Below are 17,619 nucleotides of genomic sequence, written 5' to 3' on the forward strand. Positions count from 1 at the left end.
TTTTTGATCAAGGTAGTATACAGTCTGAAAAACAATGTCATTAGATATCTTATGAAAAGCTGAGGATAAGGAGTGGAGTTAACATAATTTGAAAATTTACCGAAACAAGAATTATTGTAAATGAGTGGAAGAGCACATCAGAATAGATTAAATGTAAGACAGTAGAAATTATGAGGAATTCATAAATAATTAGAGCTGAAGAAAATCTGTTTAAACATTTTAATGCATGGTGTTTGGGTCAGCGGGTGGGTTCATTAGCCACCCTATTTACTCAACCAGCTGATTAATCTGATCTAGAAACAGAGTCAAAATATGTTCCCATCTTGTGATGAAAAATTGAGGTCATGGATAATAAGTACAAATAATTTGATGAGCCGTGTGTTCATAGCTGACATAGTTGATCTTCACATGCAACGCGATGGAAAAATTTGATGAATCAGGATGAGAATAAACCACAGTCTATTTCTGACAGTTTTGAAATAATTTTCCCATCTTCTATTATTTGTGTCTGATAAAACATGTCTATTCAATAATTTTCTCATTTGATAAATATTAATATAAATTGACTGAATAATAAATCTAATTATATCATTTGAGAAATGCAAATTCTATTGGTGTTATGTAGTAAATAGTTTTTAGTGATCAGCCTACTATCTTTGATAGATAGAATACCTTGAAATGAATTTGTGTCATCAGTCACAACATCCATCCCGTTCATTGGTGTTTCCATACCTTTTAGAAGTGAAAACTTCTCATATGGCACCTTGCATAGCAGGTTTCTAGAGGGAATGAACTCATGAGTTTAAGCCAAACGCAAAAAATGCTTGGCAAATGTCACTGTGGTAAAGAGAAAGCCCAAAAGCTTTGATATGGAAGGGAAACCAATGGAGGGAGAACAGATGAAAGGCATTAACCAGAGGAAGAGCACCAGCTTGCTCTCCTTTCTGTGCAGCAGTTTGAACTTCATTACACATCACAATAGTATATATGTGTCTAAGCCTGTTCCTCTTCTCTCTCACTCTCTGCTGCTGACAAAGCTATCTATATTTTTCATTTGCATGTCAGTTTATATTATCACTCTGACACACCTTAAGGTAGGAAGTGAAAGATATAAAGTCATCAAAATATTATTAAAGAAATAAAAGTCATTAATTTATCTTAGTTAAGGCTGGGAATAGTCTTGAGATGGTGATTGAAAGGAGTTTCGTATAAAGAGATTGAGATAAATTTTGGTACATGAGTCAGGGGGTTAATGTAGTACCAATGGTGCAAATATTAATTTATTTTTTGAAGATTAATTTAGTTTACTGTTGTGATGTTTGCCTTTGTGCCTAAATAAGCATGAACATGAGTTCAGTAAACTCAATCATTCTAGAGCAGTTATGCAATTCAGTCTGTATTCTAATGTTCTGGTAATTTTCTTTCGATCATTAGAATTTTTCACTCAATTACTGGATTGAAAAGGGAGCTGATCCTAAGAAGATTGTTATGGGAATGCCATTATATGGCCAATCATTCAGCTTGGCAGACTCAAGTGCAAATGGACTAAATGCTAAGACATATGGACCAGGAGAAGCTGGGCAGTTTACTAGGGCTGGTGGATTTTTATCCTTTTATGAGGTGAGTGTGAAATTACATATAGCAAGGTATGCTTCAAGTATTCATTTGATTTCATTAGCAAAGGGAATTTTTAATTGTTTCTTCAATCTGAAGACAGATCCTACTATGTAAGCTTTGACACGAGGAATGCATAACTAGTGAGTAAATCTGAAAATTATATCATTGTCATTATCATAAAATAATAATGATAGATGGTAAAAGAAGGATTTTTTGGCAAGGAAAGGACAATGATTTACTAGGAAATAGAGGCAAAGGGCCTCAACAAATTTTGCTAATTATTTGTTAGCAAGATAATTAAATGTCAAGGCTAAGTAACCTTGAGCACTGTATTGATTTATTTCCTGAGTTTTGGAGAAATTTATGATGAAGTATGAGTTCAAGATCAAATTTAAAACTCCTATTTTAATTTACCATTTTGCTTTCTGTAGATATGCGACAAGGTTAACAAAGGAGGGTGGACAACAGTACGTGATCCAGAAGGACGGATGGGTCCCTATGCTTATCATGGCTCCCAATGGGTTTCTTATGATGATGTACAAGATATCGCTAGAAAGGTAAGTTTGCTCTTCCTCTTGTATATTTTCTGTATGCCATTTTCTGTTACGGGCATAATTGCAACCAATTACCTATAGAAAACCATTTGAATTTTGACCACAAGAATGTTAAAGAGTAGTGACTTTGTCTGCAAAAATACATTTTATTTATTGGTTAATGAAGTTATTTTTATATGAGGTTGTGAGGCAAGCAATTGATGAAATTCACAAAGTAAAAAAAAACCTGAGACTGCACAAAAGTTAAGAACTTAAAAAATTATGTGGAGTTTTAAAATGTAAAATATGGCTTGCTACTATTTTGTGGTAGTCATCTCTTTTAGAATTGGGTGGCAAAATGATTTTTCAGCACCTGAACTGTTTTCGATGACGTAAATGAAAACTATGTAAAATATGTGTTTCCACTAATTTGAACCCCAGAGTAATTGAATGCAATGCCAATCAATTCTTTCAGGCTAAATTTGCTAAGTCCTTGGGGCTTGGAGGTGGCATGATCTGGGCTCTGGATTTGGATGACTTCAAGAATACATGTGGTTGTGGTGTCCATCCTCTGTTAAGGACTTTGAACCAGGAGTTGAGAGGTGGATCCTTCTCAGCACCCAACAGAGACTGCACAAAGTGAATTAAATAAACTGCCAGGGTAGCAACCATTGACCTCTACCTCCAATGATTGAAACTTTCTGTTGTTTAGGCAGCAATCAGTGAAACCATTTGACAAAAAGATTTAAGTGAGAATGACTATGAAGTTATCAAAACAGTCACAGGATAAACATTCTCAGAGGATAACCTAAAAATTAGAAGCAAAGCAATTATCCTTGCCTAAATATGGAGGTGAAAGAGTTAGAAGAGATATTTGGCCATCTGACAAGTGTTTGTCAAATGTAAATATATTTGAGCCATGGAGTTTCTCAAAAGTCACTTTAATTGGTGCACTTCCCTGCATTACTCACTGTCGTCATTTTGCAGGGAAATACTTATTTGTGATACTTCTGAGAGTGAGAGAAAGAAATTGTGAAAATACCAAATTGGTGAAAGTCAAAGTGTTGAAAAATAAAATCTTATCGCTCATTTTCACCACTGATACAATTATTAAGATGGAGATTATGCCTGAAAGGTAAGCCTCTCCCTTTTAGTGTGATTCATCTAAATTCTTCAAATATATTTTCAAATGGAATACCGCTCTTTATTTTCTCATAATATTGCCCTGGGTAAGTATTTTTACCTCAAAAATTCTCATTATGCTCTTTTCTAAAGATATTTGGCTTAAATAAAAAGTATCGGGAAAAATTTTGGAAAAGTAGATTTATTTAAGACAGCTAAAATGTCTCAAAATTCTTCAAAGTACATCCCTTGAGCTTAGACACACTTTTTTCCTGGGGCTTTTCCACGACTCGAAGGCTCCCTAGTAGCTGGATTCTGGAATGTCCTTGAGGGTACATGTGCAAGCTTCTTTGATGGCACTCAAGGTCCCATAGTTGTATCCTTCGAGGGAGGATTTTACTTTTGGATACAGGATATAGTCTGCTGGTGCCAAGTTGAGACTTTAAGGTGGTTGGGGAATCGTCATGTTGCACTGCAGAAGGTCTTCGCTAGCAGACACTCAACTCTGCTCTTGGTCGTCCATCAAGACCTTTTGGATGAGCTTAGTCGAGATATTTCACATTGGCAAAATTTTCAGTGATAATAGTGTGCACTGTCATCTTATCAATGCCAATTAAATCTGCAATCATACACACACTTAACCGACGGTCTGAATTCAGCACTTCACACACGCATCAGGAAAATTGTTACTGATACTTTTTATACAAACCTTGTATTCCTCATCTGTAAAAAGAAAAATTATTACTCCTTGTAGCAATTTGCCTTTTCCATCATTTCCAGGATTTTATTTGACAAGAAAGTACATATTTAGGCCAAACAACTGAACTTCTATTTGCATCCACATCTTTAAAGGTTAGCTATGCATAATTATAGTTACATTTGTACGTGGTAGGAAGAATACATACAAGGCCTGTCAAGAAAGTATCCAGCCGTGCGATATTTTGAGGAAAAAAGTCTACCTAGAACAATGAGGCCTTAGTCTCCTTCAAAGTACTCCCCTTTGGAAGTTACTGATTGTTTTGAAAAGTGAATGAGACACTGGGATAAGTTCATGAAGCCCCAAGGGGAGTACTTCAAAGGGGACTAAGGCCTCATTGTTTTAGATACACTATTTTTCTCAAAATATTGCATGGCTGGATCCTTTCTGGAGAGTCCTGGTATATATTAAGATAATTAAAAATAGAGTGGGTCCTCACGTTATGATATTAAGCTTGTTTGCAGAACCAATCACATTGTAAAGTGAACCAATTAATATATTTATTTGTGATAATTCCCTCTGGATGATCACTTAGACCATCCATAATGGTTATTTGAATTTTAAATTAAATATTTGCACATAATTGCATGCAATAATAGCAAAGGTGGCGAGTCAAATAATTTTAATGCATACTTAAAAACTTTTTATGATTACATGAACTTATCTTGACTTCTCGCAATCAATTAAGAGTGATCTGGTACTGCCTTACTCCTGCACTGCTGGCAAACTATCTAAAGGAATTAGGTTAGTGGCAGGCTGGTTGTAGTCGATATCTACCTATTCATTGTGCTGAATTCAAATACCAACATGAATGATAAATTACTCTTCAAGCTTACCATCCAAAAATCACTTCATTACAATGATAAACAGATATGAACAAAGTATAAATGTCTATTTGTCGGTTAAGAGGAGTTCAAAATCTAATTATGTGCCAACCTGAGACTTTTTGTCATTTTCTCTGATCCAGAATTGGAAAACACTTTTCCAGAAAGCTAGGTACTTATTAATTCAGAACCATTCCATTGGAATCAAACGAGTAACTTCAGCCCATCCTAATCAGCAAAATCAAAGTACTTTAAGGCAGATTAGGAGAGAGAAAGAGATGGACTATAAGGGAGAAATAAGGAAAGTAGTCACAACACTGAAGTGGTAAATGTTGAAAACCTTGATGAATATGAGTTAACATTTGTGATATGCTTCTTCACCATCTGCCCTGTTTTGAAGACCTTTTTCTCCCTCAGCTCAGGGCGGAGAAATTCCCCAACCATGATTCAAATAAAATTGCTGTATTTGAAAACAATCACCAATTAACCTAAAAATACCATATTTTCTCATCGTTAACATGCATGTTATGTAAACAAAAATGTTCAGATGATGGAAAAAATGATGATACACATAATGTAATGAAAATTGAAGAAATTCAAACATTTACATACCTATGCACAAAATAATTTAAAGAAGAGTCTCGCAAAAATAAATTAGTCTAGAAGCAAGCCTTTCTAATTGCATTCCATTTTATATATATACATGCACATGTATATACAGATGAACGGCATCAATACACCTACAAGATAACTATGAAGGTCTGAGCATGCGGTATCTATATTGATTCATGATAACTACAAAATTCTGGGTGTCCGTTATCGATGGGAAAATACCATATTTTATAAAAAAACCATAAACACAGTAATCAACCCAAAGGTCGGTTAAAAAACCATAAACACGGTAATCAACCCAAAGGTCAGTGACGGTAGAGTTCACCCAGTATAAGCCCACCGGCGTGTGAAATTCACACATCAGGGTAGGGGGGCCAGTTCCTCTCCCTGTGCCCGTTATGGTTTCCCAGAAAGATCTGATACCCAAAAAATCACATAGCTTCGGCATATATATACACAATATGTATACACACATATAAATAAATATAAAGATATATACGAGGGTCATCCGGAAAGTAGTACCCGTTCGTGAAATAAAGACACAAAAGTAAATATTAACAAACATAAAAAATTTTATTTGAAAGAGGATACTTTAAACTACTTCTCAACATAATCTCCAAGCAAATTAAGGCATTTGTCATAACGTGTGACAAGTTTCTGTATTCCTGCTGCATAGTCCTTCGCCGCCAGCTCATTGAGATACGCGAGGGACCCATCTTGCACAAATTTTTGCATAATGCAGATGGTGTTTAACAATTTCATGAACAATTGTTCGAGAAACATTGGGGAAATGCTCACAGATGTCATCAATTGTGACGCGCCGATCGTTCCTCACGAATTCGTCAACTGAGCTCACCAGTTGGTCTGTAATGACAGACGGTCTCCCCGAACGCTCATCGTCGTGTGTGTTCCCCCTCCCCATGTTGAAGTTGCGACACCACCGCCGAACAGACGACTCGTCCATTACATTGTCTCCATACACCTCCTTTAATTGGCGATGAATATCACATGGGCGAACGTTTCTTGCATTGAGGAATTTAATCACTGCCCTCACTTCACAACTGGCGGCGTTCTCAATTTTTTTAAACATTGTAAACAATCACAGAAACAACACAGGCAATGCTAGCGTCACGCAACTTGGCTCAGAGAAGGCAGACAAGCCACTGAAGCTATCTGACCTCGTCCAGCGGCTACTCGCGTCGTCAGCACTTCATGCGGCACGAACGGGTACTACTTTCCGGATGACCCTCGTATATATATATCTTTATATTTATTTGTGTATACATATTGTGTGTGTATATATATATATATATATATATATATATATATATATATATATACACGCAATATGTATACACAAATAAATATAAAGATATATCTTTATATTTATTTATATGTGTGTATACATATTGTGTATATATATGCCGAAGCTATGTGATTTTTTGGGATATGTATATATATATATATATACACAATATGTATTCACACATAAATAAATATAAAGATATATATATATATATATATATATATATATATATATATATATATACACAATATGTATTCACACATAAATAAATATAAAGATATATATATATATATATATACATATACACACACACACACACCCACAGCTATGCTCCATATCAAAGTTTTTACGAGTCTTTTCTTAATATCCTTACTCAAAGTCGTTGTCATCAACTCCCTCCTCCTTGTAAAAGCCTCTTTGCCTAGCACAATTCTTCTCCTTTTGTCCCTACTTCTTTGACCTTGTCGGTCAAAAACACTTCTGAGATATGTAAACTGTTCTAACTGCTCTAGTTTTTGCCCTCCTATTTTAATGTTTAGCTTAGCCTTTTTCTTTCTTGAAAATCGTATAACCTTTGTTTTATTAATATTGATTCTCATTCCATATCTGTTGCACTGGATTTCCAATTGACTCAGCAATGCCTGCAACCCCTTGGCTGATTGACGAACGAAAGCTCGGTCATCAGCAAACCTAACTGATGTTATGAATTTCCCGCCCACTTTCATTCCTACCTCCAGCTCTTCCCATGTCTCTTTAATCATTTCCTCCACATATATGTTGAACAACAACGGTGATAATGGGCAACCCTGCCTTACACCTCATCCTAACACTGCCCAACTGGATTCCCCATTCCCCACTCGCACCTGTGCAGTCTGAGACATGTATAGGTTGCCAATTGGCCTCCTGTCCCTTCAATCTATTCCTATTTTATTCAATATACTCATTAGTTGTCCCCAATTCACTCTATTAAATGCTTTTTCGAAATCTATGAAACCGGCAAATACTTCCTGATTGTATTCTATATTCCTCTCGATTAATAATCTCAATACTGCAATGGCATCACGAGTACCTCTCCCCTTCCTAAACCCAAATTGATCATGCCCTAAGTAAACATTTGCCTCTCTATCCTTTTGTTGATGATCCTGAGAACAACTTTAGCTGCGTTGGATATCAAACTAATTGTCCTGTAGTCCTCACATGATGTAGCCTTTACCTTTTTCGGAATAGGAACTAAAACTGATCTCACAGTCTTCCGGTCAGATTCCTTCCTCATAAATACTATGGATCAGCCCATATAGCCTCTTCCTACCACATTTTCCTAAGCATTTTAAAAGTTCCGCGGGAATGTTATCCACCCACACGGCCTTATTTAGTTTCATCTCCCTTAATGCCCTTTCTATCTCATCGTCGAGTATGCCTGGACCTAAGCTATCTTCCTCTACGTTCCTTTTCTGTGTCTAACTTTGTTTGTCTAAGCTCTTTACTATACAGTTCTTCTATATATTCCTTCCATCTCCCTTGGATCTTTCCTGTGTCAACTATAATCTTACTCGCCTTATCTCTAACTGTTAGCATAGATCTCTCTTTCTTACTTCCCGATAAAGATTTAACTTTGCTGTACAACGCACCGATTTCACCCTTGCCGACCCCGGTGGTGGCGGGGTAACATCCTCGTCTGCCATTCCAAGGGTCGCGGGTTCGATTCCCGCCTGGGTGAGTTTCCCTCCATCTAGGGCTTGGGTGTTTGTAAATGTGTCCATTGTTATCGTTGTTAATAGTTCGATGTAAAGGCCAAAATGTGCTGTTTTCGGACTTATTCTGAATAAATAAATAAAATACTTCCTCTGCAAACTTTCCATATCCTCGCACTTCCATCATGCTTCTTTTACTTTATTCGTTGCCCTCCACAATTTATTGTTTAATACTTTGTACTTCATTTTGCCCAACTCTGTGTTTACATTCTTCCATTTTCTCCTCTCATCCATCTTTGTAATCATCTTAACCTTATTCCATGGTTTCCTATTCCTTTTCGCGTTTGCGGTTCCAATAGTGTCTTTTGCAGTTTTATATAACCCTTTCTTGATACATTCCCATTATTCTTCGATAGTACTGATCGCTTTACTATCCTCCATGATTTCCTCTACAGCCTGTTGGTACTCCTTCCTTTTCAATCCATTTAATGCTTCTACCTGCCATTTTCTAACCAGCCGCCCCTGCCTTATCTTCTTGAAACGGAAGCTACATTTCATAACGATTAAATTGTAGTCAGAGTCCGCATCCGCTCCCAGGAAGCTGTGGGAATTTATCACAATGTTCCTCAACCAGAATATAATCTAGCTGATACCTTTCTGAGTCACCTGGCATTTTCCATGTATACCTGCATCTTTTGTGGTGTCTAAACCAAATGTTGGTGATGATTATCAAATGCTTCCCTGCAGGAACACATGTGATTATGTCCTCAAACTGATTGTATATTCTATTAGCCTCTTCCTCTGTATGGTTGCTCGGTGGCATGTACACCTGAATAATAACCAAGTTCGTCGGTTCCTTGCAGGAACACAAGCCATTATGTCCTCAAACTGGTCCTTAATTCTATCGACATCTTCCTCCTTATAATTGCTTGGTGGTATGTATACCTGAACAATGACCAAGTTCGTCGGTTCTGCTTCTATCTCTATTAGTAATATTGTATCCGTTGCCAGTTCTATGTTGACTACGCTTCTCCCTACCTCATTATTCAATATTATAGCAACCCCAACCAAAAAAGAATGTTGAAGACTGTTACAGGGGGAGAATGTTGGGTAATAGAATAATAGGTAAGAAAGCTGAGGAGATGAAGAATACTTACTGTTGGAACAGTTCATAGGTAGTGAATCTACCTTGACTGGTAGACTTCCCTAAATAATTATAATAAAAACGATGGAGCAAGCTCCTAGTTTCTTCATAGGATGCCAGTTAGTATTAAACAACATTTGATTCAGCACACACCAAATGATTTACAGACATTCATTTCATGAAGATTTTTAATTGTTATCACCTTTTGACAAATAATCACCAGACAAAAAAATGAGAGCTATAAAAATAATCACATACAATAATAATACATTGAAGCAGGAATTAAGAAATAGGAATATCATTTTGAGAATATTTATCAGACTCCACACAAACTGTTAAAACATCAGCTTACAAAAATTAACTACCATCAAATAACACAAAATAACTAGATACATACTGCCACAACCAGAGCTTGTTCAAAAACGTTTCTTGCAGCAAAGTCATTCACAAGACTCCAACCAGTTATGAACTGAAGGGGCGATTGTTAGTATTAAAGAAATTTGATGCTCCTATGGCTATGAATTCCTTATTCCAAGTGCCTGCTCCAACTCTGCCCTTTTCTGTTGTACTTTGGTGTAGAAGTAGCGACACACTGCTTCCTGCGTCCAGGGTTGATAATAGAACTCCGATCTCCTCTCTTCCTCTGGGTTGCCAACGACATCAGTCATAGTCTAAAATGCAAGTACACATTAAACTTCCATGTAAATAACATTTAAAAAGAAAATATACCGGAAAGAACTTATCATATTATTCACTCAATTAGTCCTCACCTTAAGATCTCTGCTTTGTGATATTATCCATTTGTTAATGAACTGCTGAGGATCCTTTGCAAAGCTCAAGAAGAATTCCCTGTTAGTCTTCAGCTGGTTAATAGTTTCAACAGTTTCATGTATCTTGTTATCAAGGCTCTGAAGTAGAGTGACATAAGCTTTAATTTAAAATCCTATTCTCCCCACACACTGTTAGTTGCACAAAAAATTACAGAACACCACAAAAAAAATATAACACTATACCTGAATCTCTTGCTGGCTTGCAGTTGAAAGCAGAAAATTATTCATTTGAGTTTTTAGAGTGTCATCCACCTCAACATCAATATCGTAGCACGCCGTCTGTTTCTGTTCAGCACCTTCAACACTGGGAAAAACAATTACAAAGGGGTTATAAGTATCATAATTCCATTCACCATCAACCATGATATACAATTACCATACAAAACTAAGAGAGACTACACTGACCTGATGATGTGATTGATTACAATCGGATCTGGAGGATGAAGCAGTGGATTCAACCTTTGAGGAATTTCAGCAAACTTCATCCTTTGACAGGCAAATATTTGCTCTAGATATTTATCACAGTTTATGAATTCCCTTTCATGTGAATCCTAAAAGTAATGTTAGAAACATTGTAACCAGAGAATAGGAGGGCAAACTCTTCCAAAAGCTAACTCAGACAAATAAAAAACACAAGTACAAATTTAAGGATACTGATCATATATGTAATGAAAATGTAACTATTTTTGTTTTTCTAATTGCCATCTGCTTACCTGAAGCTTGTGCGTTTTTATGTATTGCCACAGAGCACTGATAATTACTGGACGAGTTTGTGTATGTACGCCAAGAAGTCGCGCAAGTCGAGGATCTAACTTAAACTGCAACGGCTGATAGTCAAGAAGGAGAAGGATTGTACATCGAACATTCTTGTCTCCCGGCCGCTTCACCTGTAACATAGTGAATTGTAAAAGAACATCAACAAGAAAGATAACCTAAGTCTGTGCTTAAAAGGCTGACAGGCAATCCTTTTTAAATTTAAAATCATTTAATGTGAAAAAAATTACCATATTGATTTAACAAAAGCTTGGTGTACTTGGATTGAACTTCCACAAAGAGTAGAATCTAGACAGTTGGCAACTGCTAATAGCACCATTTTACCTAGTAATACAAATGAACTCATGACCCATTCACCTCTTCTCAACATGCACCGGCCTAACAATTTGTGATTGCTTATCCTCCACGATGATTATGTTTGACCTTGCCCATTTCTTCTCCCGAAAGTTTGTGAAGCCATGTGCCGTTTTAAGCAACTCTATCCCCTCACCGTTTTCCTCTCCCCAATATCTAATCTAAATCCTTTCAGAAATCCATTCTCCCTTATTTAATTTAATTTGTGCACATGTAAGATGGTCTGACTATTTTTGTATAATACTGAATTAAAATTTCTTAAGTCTTGAGAAAAATTACGGCATTATTGGGTGGCACCAAAGTGACAAACAAAAAAAAACATGCACACGACTTGGAATATTTTTGGTGGTTATCTTCTCAGTTAGGAATGTCACCACCAGCAATATCATATCATTTATCACTGCGACACTGAATTTATAGCCCCAAAAGATGATCTATTCTTCAACCCAAGCGAGATGATAAGAAATAACCACATTGGGGCCCTGTTTAAATGTGACATGTATACCAAAGAGAATTTATCAGGGGTTCATGCCTATGTTCATGGAAGAGCAATTAAATGGCTAATCACCAAGCCTTTCATGGTAGATTAACCTCAATATTCCTAGTCTAAAAAGGTTGTGGTGAGGATGTGTCTCATTGACAAGTGCTCTCCTGAGAATCTCATTTCATACTTACTTTTGTTTTCTAATCTGTGTTGCTGTTGGGTTTTTTCTCCCTCAAGTAGGCCTCATTACATATTTCAAAACCCATTAGGTGCATTCAATATGAAAATACTGTCATGTTAGCATATCAAAACACATTTAAACAAAAGAGAGAGGAAAAAATATTTTGGAATGCTTCTATTTTGCCCTTGGATAAGTCAAATGCATGAAATACAGCTTTAGCTAATTAAGTATATTTTACTCAAAGGAGGATGATTGACTTTGGGCAAACTGGCAGCTGAGTCTATGAAAAATTGAGGCTCTCTCTACTGATGGGTAAGGGTTACCCTTAGCTAAACAGTCACATAACAGTTATACATTTGTTGAAGCCTTGGAAATTTAATCAATTGGATAAGGGTTTAGTTTACAGCAATGGGGTGGAAACAAAAAAATGATACAGGGCAAAATGGATGGGCAATGTAATGACATTACGTACAATGTTGAAAGTAGTAGTAGTAGTAGTAGTTTTAAGGGGAGGCGACTGACGGCTAAGGTCATTTGCGCCATAGGGGATGGACAGGAAAGGATGAAGGGTGGAGAGAAACCCGGCATCGGCATTAGCCTGCTCTTTATGAAAGGCGCCAAGGGGTCCGCAGTTTAACGTCCCATCCGACGGACGGCATACTCACTCAAAGTGCCCTCCACAAAGCACCTCAAGTAGGGATCGAGATACCTCTGAAAAATATTCAACACCGCCGGGATTTGAACCCGCGCCCTCAGGGTGGGAAGCCAGTACGTTAGCCCCCGCACCATCTCGATTCCCAATGTAGAAACTACTGAGGGGAAAGGCATGAGAGTGGGGAATTCTGTACTTCCGTCAATAGGCTAGCGGGAAGAAATGACTTCACCATTAGGGCAATTTAACATTTTGAGATGCTGATCAGAAGCAAACATAGAAAACATGAACAATTTCCAGCATGACATAGAGCTCCATTAACAATCAGAGAAAAACTCATACCATTAGGCAAATTGTGATTAAGTGAGATCACCATGTCTTTAAAGAGAACAGACTGAGTGGAGTATTAGGTATGAGAATTGTTATAAGTGATAAAATAGTCATGCTTTGAAGATTTCTGGCAATTTTTCCTTACAGCTTTATTTAATTAATTGAAAGGTTATCCAATGCAGAAAATCCAATACTCCTAATGACCAGGGTCTGTAGAATAAAAATATACTATTGCAGTATACTTGAAGTCAGAGAAGCTGAGAAGTCTCCACAGAGCCGCTCATTACTTCAGTACTAATGATGCTAATCCTTCCTATCATCTTTTTCTACGTGGTTTTCTAACACTATCTAAGGAAAGACAGCATTGAAAAGGGGAAGATTTGTTCCTCAGCAATGTGGGTCACAAAACCAAACCCATATACTTAGAGGTTTAAACATTTTTCTTTCAATAATGAGGTTTTTAAGGAATTTGTAACCCCTACAATTGACAAGGGATACATGTACTTTCTCTCAACATACTAATAATAACTCTACTGTCATTTCATTAGAATTCTGCAGAAAAAAATCCGATTACTTGTAGAGATACTAATATCAAATACACAGAATTCTTCAAAACAAACTGCTTCCATACTTCTCTTCCCATTTCTTTTAAATTTTTTTCCCTTACGATTACACCTCCATTAACTTAATTCTTATATTCTGTGCGAGCTTTCTGAAACTAATGGCAAGATTTTTAGTAGCTGACACATTACATTGCAGTAACTTACTTGGAATCCATCTGTCTCCTGAGTAGTGGGTGTTCGATGCCATTCCACCAAGTGATTGTCAGGTCCATATAGATCCTTGTCTAACTCGATGACAAGGCTTTTGAAAAATGATGAAAACTTTCTTTTGACCTAAAATTCCAAAAATAAGGTGAGTTATTCATCAATTATATGTATGAAAAACATACTTAGTACACACAAGTTAAATTTTAGTAAAGAAGACACACTAAGGTATTATGTTTGGTAGCAAACACTAAGTATCAAGTCTGCAGATAAATTCAAATAATTCAATTTACTTTGCACACGATGAATAATTAATTTGGGTTAACAAGTAGAAGTGCACTTTCTTAATTACACCCCAATCTACCCAAATTTTGTCACAAATCTATCGAGTGAATTCAAAAAATCTAATTAGGCTTAAGTATTGCCTGGTAATGAGGTAAAAGGCACAAAATATCTAGGCATGCCATTAATTATACACAATATAAATTACAAAACTTGATATCAAAAGTCTTGGAAATACTTAAAAATCCCAAAGCTCAATATCACAAATTAATTGGACCCCGCACCTTACTCTTTCCTTAAAAAACCTGACCAAAGTTGTAAGACAAATGGGCCCAAACAATAATAAAACTGGTCTAGAATTGATTTAGCAGTTGCCTCCTATTATAAAAAAATAATAACATTGTTCCGCTGAATTAGCAGTATTCTACACAGTTAAGTAAAATATTCTTGATTTCATATGTACGTTCAAAGTATTTCTCCAGTCCCTGCTACTAAGGATTTGTAAAGAATATAAAACAACATTTGCATGAAAGTTGATTTTTAATCTTGAGATTTTATTCTTATATTTCTCATAATCAGGAAATATTATTTCTTAACCCTGACTAGTGGTCGTCTCAAAATAAATATAATACTCTTGTTTGCTCATGCAAATTACTCTTTCTTTTCAATGAAATCCCAATGCAGTTTTCTTATATTTGTTTTTCTTTCACTTTTTAATTTCTGCAATGGTCATCCTTACACCAATTAAATTAATAAAATGTTTTCCACAGGTAAACAAATAAATAAACAGCTGCCTGATTGCAAACATTTTGGTATTGGTATATTATTAATGTTACTCCATTAATAATGTTTAAGAACCTTATTAGGGTCATTCTTGGAGTCCTCGAGAAGTCTTCCTTCCACACGAAGTTCCCAAGAAGCAACTGTCCCTTCTTCATTTTCTGTAGGTTCTTTTGCAGGGTAGAAGGTATTGGATATGAAGATACGGAGCTTTCTCTTTTGCTTCATAGGCCTCTTCAGTGCTTCCTGTAAATTCAAAACATGCCTTTTCAAAAATAATGCTTATTTATTCAACTAAGCTTTAAAAATTAGTCACAGTCATCAATTTTATCACAGAATACGACATTCAAAATGAACCTGGTTACTATAATTCAGTTTTTCTCATACCTGTATGTCTAGCCTTTTCCTCATAATTGTAGCATCAAGCTTTCTTTCAAATGCCAACAGATCCATGTACGCTTGCGATTCAGGAACAAGATCCCGCACTTTTTGGGGTAGAATTTTATCAGCCAGTTTTTTCTTCTTCTTACTGGTAGGGTTAGAAAAGTCGCTATAAAATGTGGAGAGAATGGTCAGTTTTCTGAGCCAAAAAATGCCACTACCACCAAATCTACCACCTATTGACACAAATGGATAATACCAGTTGTATATTTGGTAAAGGGGAGAACGTTTGGTAGGCAAGGAAGAAGCAGACTTAGGATAGAAATGTTGTATTGAAAGAAGGGAGGAAGGATGTACGTGGAAATGAAAAGATTCTTATTGAAGTTTCAGATGAGAGGTCGTGTTTTGTAAGGAGAGTTAAGGAAACGTATTGCTGTACCATTGCTGAGTCTATGTCCCTCCAAAACCTACATTAACCAGTAGAATACCAATAATAATATGTACGTTGAGTACAATAGTTAATTGATTTGAAATCCATTATTTTACATACCACTACTGATATGAATTAATCAAAACTGACTGTTCTCAAATATTAACATTTTAATGAAGTACACATTTATTAAGAATTATACTAAGGACCTAAATAGTTTCTTCATATTTTTAAGTAATAGGGGAAGAATGTGTCATTTCAAAAATGGATATATGTCAATGACATCCTCTTTAACTAGGCTGTAAAAAAGTTGTGGGTTGGCCAAAGTTTATTATCAGTTAACAATTATTATTTTTTAACTTCTTCACATGCGAGCAATCTAATCGAGCTAGCAATGCAATGCAAGTGAGGACTGAAGAAAAATGAAAAATCTCAGAATCTGTTGCGCTACCCCAATTTAAAATGGCATACTTAATTTTTATATTATAGGAATACAGCCTCATACAAAACAAGTCTTCTTTGTGGATCCATTTCTTTTAATTAAGTGTCCCTTGCTTCATTTAGGAGTGTACCTGACAGCCTCTAATTGTCAAGTTTGAATAAAGAAACGCAACACCATTGACATGCAATGAGCCAAACTACGACGATCAAAGGTCTTTGAAATTTTAACCAGAATTTGGAGTATCAGATGCTGAAAACAGGATTTTTAACCCACAAACAACGAAATAACTAACCATTCTTGGTTAACTCCCACCTTTAAACAATCATTTATCATTTTCCAGGTCTGCCCATAATGCTAAACAAGGATATCCTAGTAATTGGACCATCAACAACGGAATAAAAGCTACTTTTCAATTTTTACACCTACATGGTTTACCCACAATTAGATTAGAAATTAAACTGAGAGCAGAACAAAAATATTTTTTTTAAACGTATCAGAGGAAAACCTATATGAAATAGCCAAAACATGATTTTCCAATGAAAACAATTTCCACTTTTGACTATATTTGATTAACAGCATGTGTTTTCAAAAGTGTGTTTACCTTTTCTGCTGGGGTGGGGGTGGCCTAGGTTCTTGAGGCCTTTTAGCTCCCGACTGAGGGCCCGAGGGCATTGGGCCTGGGCGCATTGGGGCATAAGGGGCTTGCTGAGGTGGTCGCTGCATCATTCCACCTCCTACAACCTGTCCACCGCTTGCTGTATTCCCCCCCGCTGAACTACCCATTGGCGGAGGTGGGCCAGGCGCCGAGAAACCTGGTCTTTGTTGCAGCTGTAAATAAAAATAGTGGCATTAATAAATTATAGCTGGGATTATGAATAGAGGGGAATCTTGGAAGATAAGTAGTGAATACAGAAAGAATTGTTAGGGTCCTAATCACAGCTACCTTGGCATCAACAAACAGAAAATCCTTCACCTACGGAGCATTCCGAAAATTACAGATGCGATTCGCCACAATATTACTTACTGGGAAATTAGGGCCAGCATACTGTCGCATCGATGGAACAGGAGGAGGAGGGTATCTTTGCTGAGGTGGACCAGGAGTACCTTGAGACGGAGACACTGGGAATCTCTGCGCCATATTTTTTTGTTATTTTTTGTACAATTTTTCCTAGCTCGTAGCGTCGACTTGCAGGACAATCGATACCTGTCGACCAGTCAAATCGCGTAGCTATCGATTCATGAAAATCCACAACGAAGCGAACGTTCATCACAAAGAGCGCAGCCACTGCTTAGGAGTAAACTATTTCGCGTCACCAACACTGTCAC

At 36.5% G+C, this 17,619-nt stretch overlaps 2 protein-coding genes across 2 annotated transcripts in view; one reads left to right on the plus strand and one right to left on the minus strand.

The window, feature by feature from the left end:
• Positions 1-3,200, plus strand: part of Cht10 (Chitinase 10) — a 164,758-nt gene extending 161,558 nt beyond the window's left edge. Inside the window, exons 42-44 of the mRNA XM_071590218.1 lie at positions 1,435-1,620; positions 2,049-2,174; positions 2,626-3,200. Coding sequence (XP_071446319.1) covers positions 1,435-1,620; positions 2,049-2,174; positions 2,626-2,793 — 480 coding nt within the window. The 3' untranslated portion in view covers positions 2,794-3,200. The remainder of the gene's footprint in view (positions 1-1,434; positions 1,621-2,048; positions 2,175-2,625) is intronic.
• Positions 3,201-9,782: 6,582 nt separating this feature from the next.
• On the minus strand, positions 9,783-17,462 carry Bap60 (Brahma-associated protein 60). The gene is made up of 10 exons (XM_071589821.1): positions 17,318-17,462; positions 16,895-17,121; positions 15,428-15,569; positions 15,119-15,286; positions 13,979-14,107; positions 11,150-11,323; positions 10,842-10,987; positions 10,620-10,740; positions 10,377-10,514; positions 9,783-10,277 (listed from the first exon to the last, which is right to left on the minus strand). The coding sequence occupies exons 1-10, from the start codon at positions 17,429-17,431 to the stop codon at positions 10,122-10,124; spliced, it is 1,515 nt and encodes a 504-aa protein (XP_071445922.1). The 5' UTR covers positions 17,432-17,462; the 3' UTR covers positions 9,783-10,121.
• Positions 17,463-17,619: the final 157 nt, after the last annotated feature.

The sequence above is a fragment of the Hetaerina americana genome, unplaced genomic scaffold, assembly GCF_022747635.1.
Source record: "Hetaerina americana unplaced genomic scaffold, ioHetAmer1.1.p SCAF_4, whole genome shotgun sequence".
NCBI classification, from domain to species: Eukaryota; Metazoa; Arthropoda; class Insecta; order Odonata; family Calopterygidae; genus Hetaerina; species Hetaerina americana.